At 47.2% G+C, this 2,500-nt stretch overlaps 1 protein-coding gene across 1 annotated transcript in view; it reads right to left on the bottom strand.

The window, feature by feature from the left end:
* The window catches only part of LOC111670018 (unconventional myosin-Vb-like), a gene marked incomplete at its 5' end in the record, with an annotated part of 6,660 nt that extends 4,240 nt beyond the window's left edge, over nt 1–2,420 (bottom strand). The window contains 5 exons of the mRNA XM_087179373.1: nt 99–249; nt 591–680; nt 765–916; nt 1,786–1,929; nt 2,100–2,420. Coding sequence (XP_087035499.1) covers nt 99–249; nt 591–680; nt 765–916; nt 1,786–1,929; nt 2,100–2,420 — 858 coding nt within the window. The remainder of the gene's footprint in view (nt 1–98; nt 250–590; nt 681–764; nt 917–1,785; nt 1,930–2,099) is intronic.
* Between the last annotated feature and the right edge of the window lie 80 nt (nt 2,421–2,500).

The following is a 2,500-nucleotide window of genomic DNA, read 5'->3' as shown; positions in this document are numbered from 1 at the left end:
GACTGAGGACTAAGGTGGACTGAGGTGGACTGAGGACTAAGGTGGACTGAGGCGGACTGAGGACTAAGGTGGACTGAGGTGGACTGAGGCGGACTCACCGATCATGGGCTGGATGGTTGCCTCGGCGACCTTGATGAGCTGCTGGTAGATCTGGATGGAGAGGTCACTGAGAACCTGCCGGTACTCGGCCAGGTCAAAGTTCTTCAGACAGTGTTCGTTCTGCTTCACCGTGTTCTGAGTCATAAACACCTAAACAACAACAACAACAACAACAACAACAACAACAACAACGAGTCATACATGGTAACATGAAGACACTGGACCGACTAATAGGATGTCAGGATGGTAACTCTATGGCACCATGACAACCAGGAGCTGGTTTCACAAACAGACTGTGACTCTAAAACAAACTCATGAATTCATCTGCTCCATAAAGCAGTTTTGTTCTTCAGACAGACTGCGGTGCAATGAATTCTGGGTAAATTAAGACTTTTTTCAAATAAAAAAAATGGCAGACTGAGGAATCAAATCCAGCCACAACAGTAAAAAGAAAAACAGAGTGCATCATGGTCCGTGAGAGTGTGGCTGACCTCATCTCCACTGTACTGCTTCAGACAGTGGAGCAGACGGCTGGTGTTGGCGAGCCAGAAGGACGTCATCTCGAAGTCCTCGTTGTTCTTCTGCACAGGAAGTGAAGACAGGAAGTGTTTAAAGACCAGTGGTTCAGCAGAAGGACACACACCTGTGATGGAAGCGACTCTCACCTTGAGGACCTTCTTGATGGCGTTGATGGTGGAGGTGAGCAGAGACTCCACCTTCTGGTCGTCGTTGATGTAGTCGGCGTGGCGGATGCACATGAAGAGAATGTATGCCGGCAGACAGGGGATGGTGGCTGACACTGTGTTAGGCTTGATGTCTGAAAACAGACATACTGTCCCTTTAAACACATGCTGAGGTCAGAGGTCAACAAACCAGCTGTGACTCTTCATCAACACCCTCAGGCTGAGGTGGAAAAGTCTTTTCTCTCCTGAAGCTTCAGACTGAGAGAAAAGATCTTTAGTCTCTGAGCAGCTTCATGATCAGAGTGAGGAGAGGAGCTTCACTGCTTCCTCTCTCATCTCCTCTAGGAAACACTGGAGCTTCCTTTACCAAAGGAAAGGAGACGTGCCGTCCCACAATGCCTTGCTGCAGCAACATTTAAAACCACAGCAGAGCCACATGAATGTAGAAACAACAGAGCAGCTGTTTCTGTCTGATGGACTGAAGCTCAGATCCATAAATATAGATTCATTCTTTCTATACATTAATGTTGTTTCACTGAATCCTCCCATTGTGGAAAAATAAAAAATTTAAATAATATGAATTTATCTACCTAAGAAATGTATAGAAATATCAGGAAACTATAAACTTCTGTCTGAATATCATTTATTCAGAGTTCATTATTTCTATTTAATTATTTTACTGACTCAACTTTCTCTGTTTGTCTTTTCCTTTCATGTTTTTCTTATTTCAACGTGTCAGTTCTGTTTGTTTCTGTGGTTAAAGGAGGATTGATACTCCAGGTGTTAGAAATAAAGTCAGGTAAATATAAATTTCAGTGTGAGTTCAGTCGCATTCTTTCTTCATCACGTCTTTGACCTCATGACGTTTTCCACTGAGGTCGAGGGGACGAGGTCAGAGAGGAGGTCATTCAGACTTTGACCTCCTCAGCACAGAGAGGGAATGAAAGCAAACCATAAGACAGAACCATGATGGAGAGAAGATGGAGGACTGAAGCGGACTGACCTGTTATCAGAAACTTCACCAACAGAGCCTCGTCCTCCTTGTAGAACTCCAGCATCCCCTCAAAGTCCTTCTCCTTCCTCTGGACTGTGACCTGCCGACTCAGTTCAGGTCTGGACCTGCTGGTCTGAGCGGCCGCATGAGAGGCTGAGACACAGAGACAGAGAGAGAGAGACAGGGAGAGAGACAGACAGACAGAGAGAGAGACAGGGAGAGAGACAGACAGACAGAGAGAGAGACAGGGAGAGAGACAGGGACGAGTCAGTCAGAGACAAACTTCTGTCTGAGCTTCAACCTCACCTCCAGCGTGTCCTCACCTTCTAACTCCTGAACCTTCTTCATGTAGATCCTCAGCTGCTTCTTCAGCTTCCTCTCGTTCTTCTCCAGTTTCTCCACCAGCTCCTTGAGGTCCTGCAGACACAACACACACACTTTATAAAACCTGTGTGTAAGGTGAGTCAGGTGAGTGAGGTGTGTGTGAGGTGTGTGTGAGGTGTGTGTGAGGTGTGTGTGAGGTGTGTGTGAGGTGTGTGTGAGGTGTGTGTGAGGTGTGTGTGATGTGTGTGTGAGGTGTGTGAGGTGTGTGTGAGGCGTGTGTGAGGCGTGTGTGAGGCGTGTGTGAGGCGTGTGTGAGGCGTCTGTGAGGTGTCTGTGAGGTGTGTGTGAGGTGTGTGTGAGGTGTGTGTGAGGTGTCTGTGAGGTGTGTGTGAGGTGTGTG

The sequence above is a fragment of the Seriola lalandi genome, unplaced genomic scaffold (genome assembly GCF_002814215.2).
Source record: "Seriola lalandi dorsalis isolate HSWRI2012SDOR001 ecotype SW California unplaced genomic scaffold, Sedor1 jcf7180002054831, whole genome shotgun sequence".
NCBI classification, from domain to species: domain Eukaryota; kingdom Metazoa; phylum Chordata; class Actinopteri; order Carangiformes; family Carangidae; genus Seriola; species Seriola lalandi.
The sequence above is the reverse complement of the archived record's forward strand: the minus strand, read 5'-3'. Positions and strand labels throughout refer to the sequence as shown.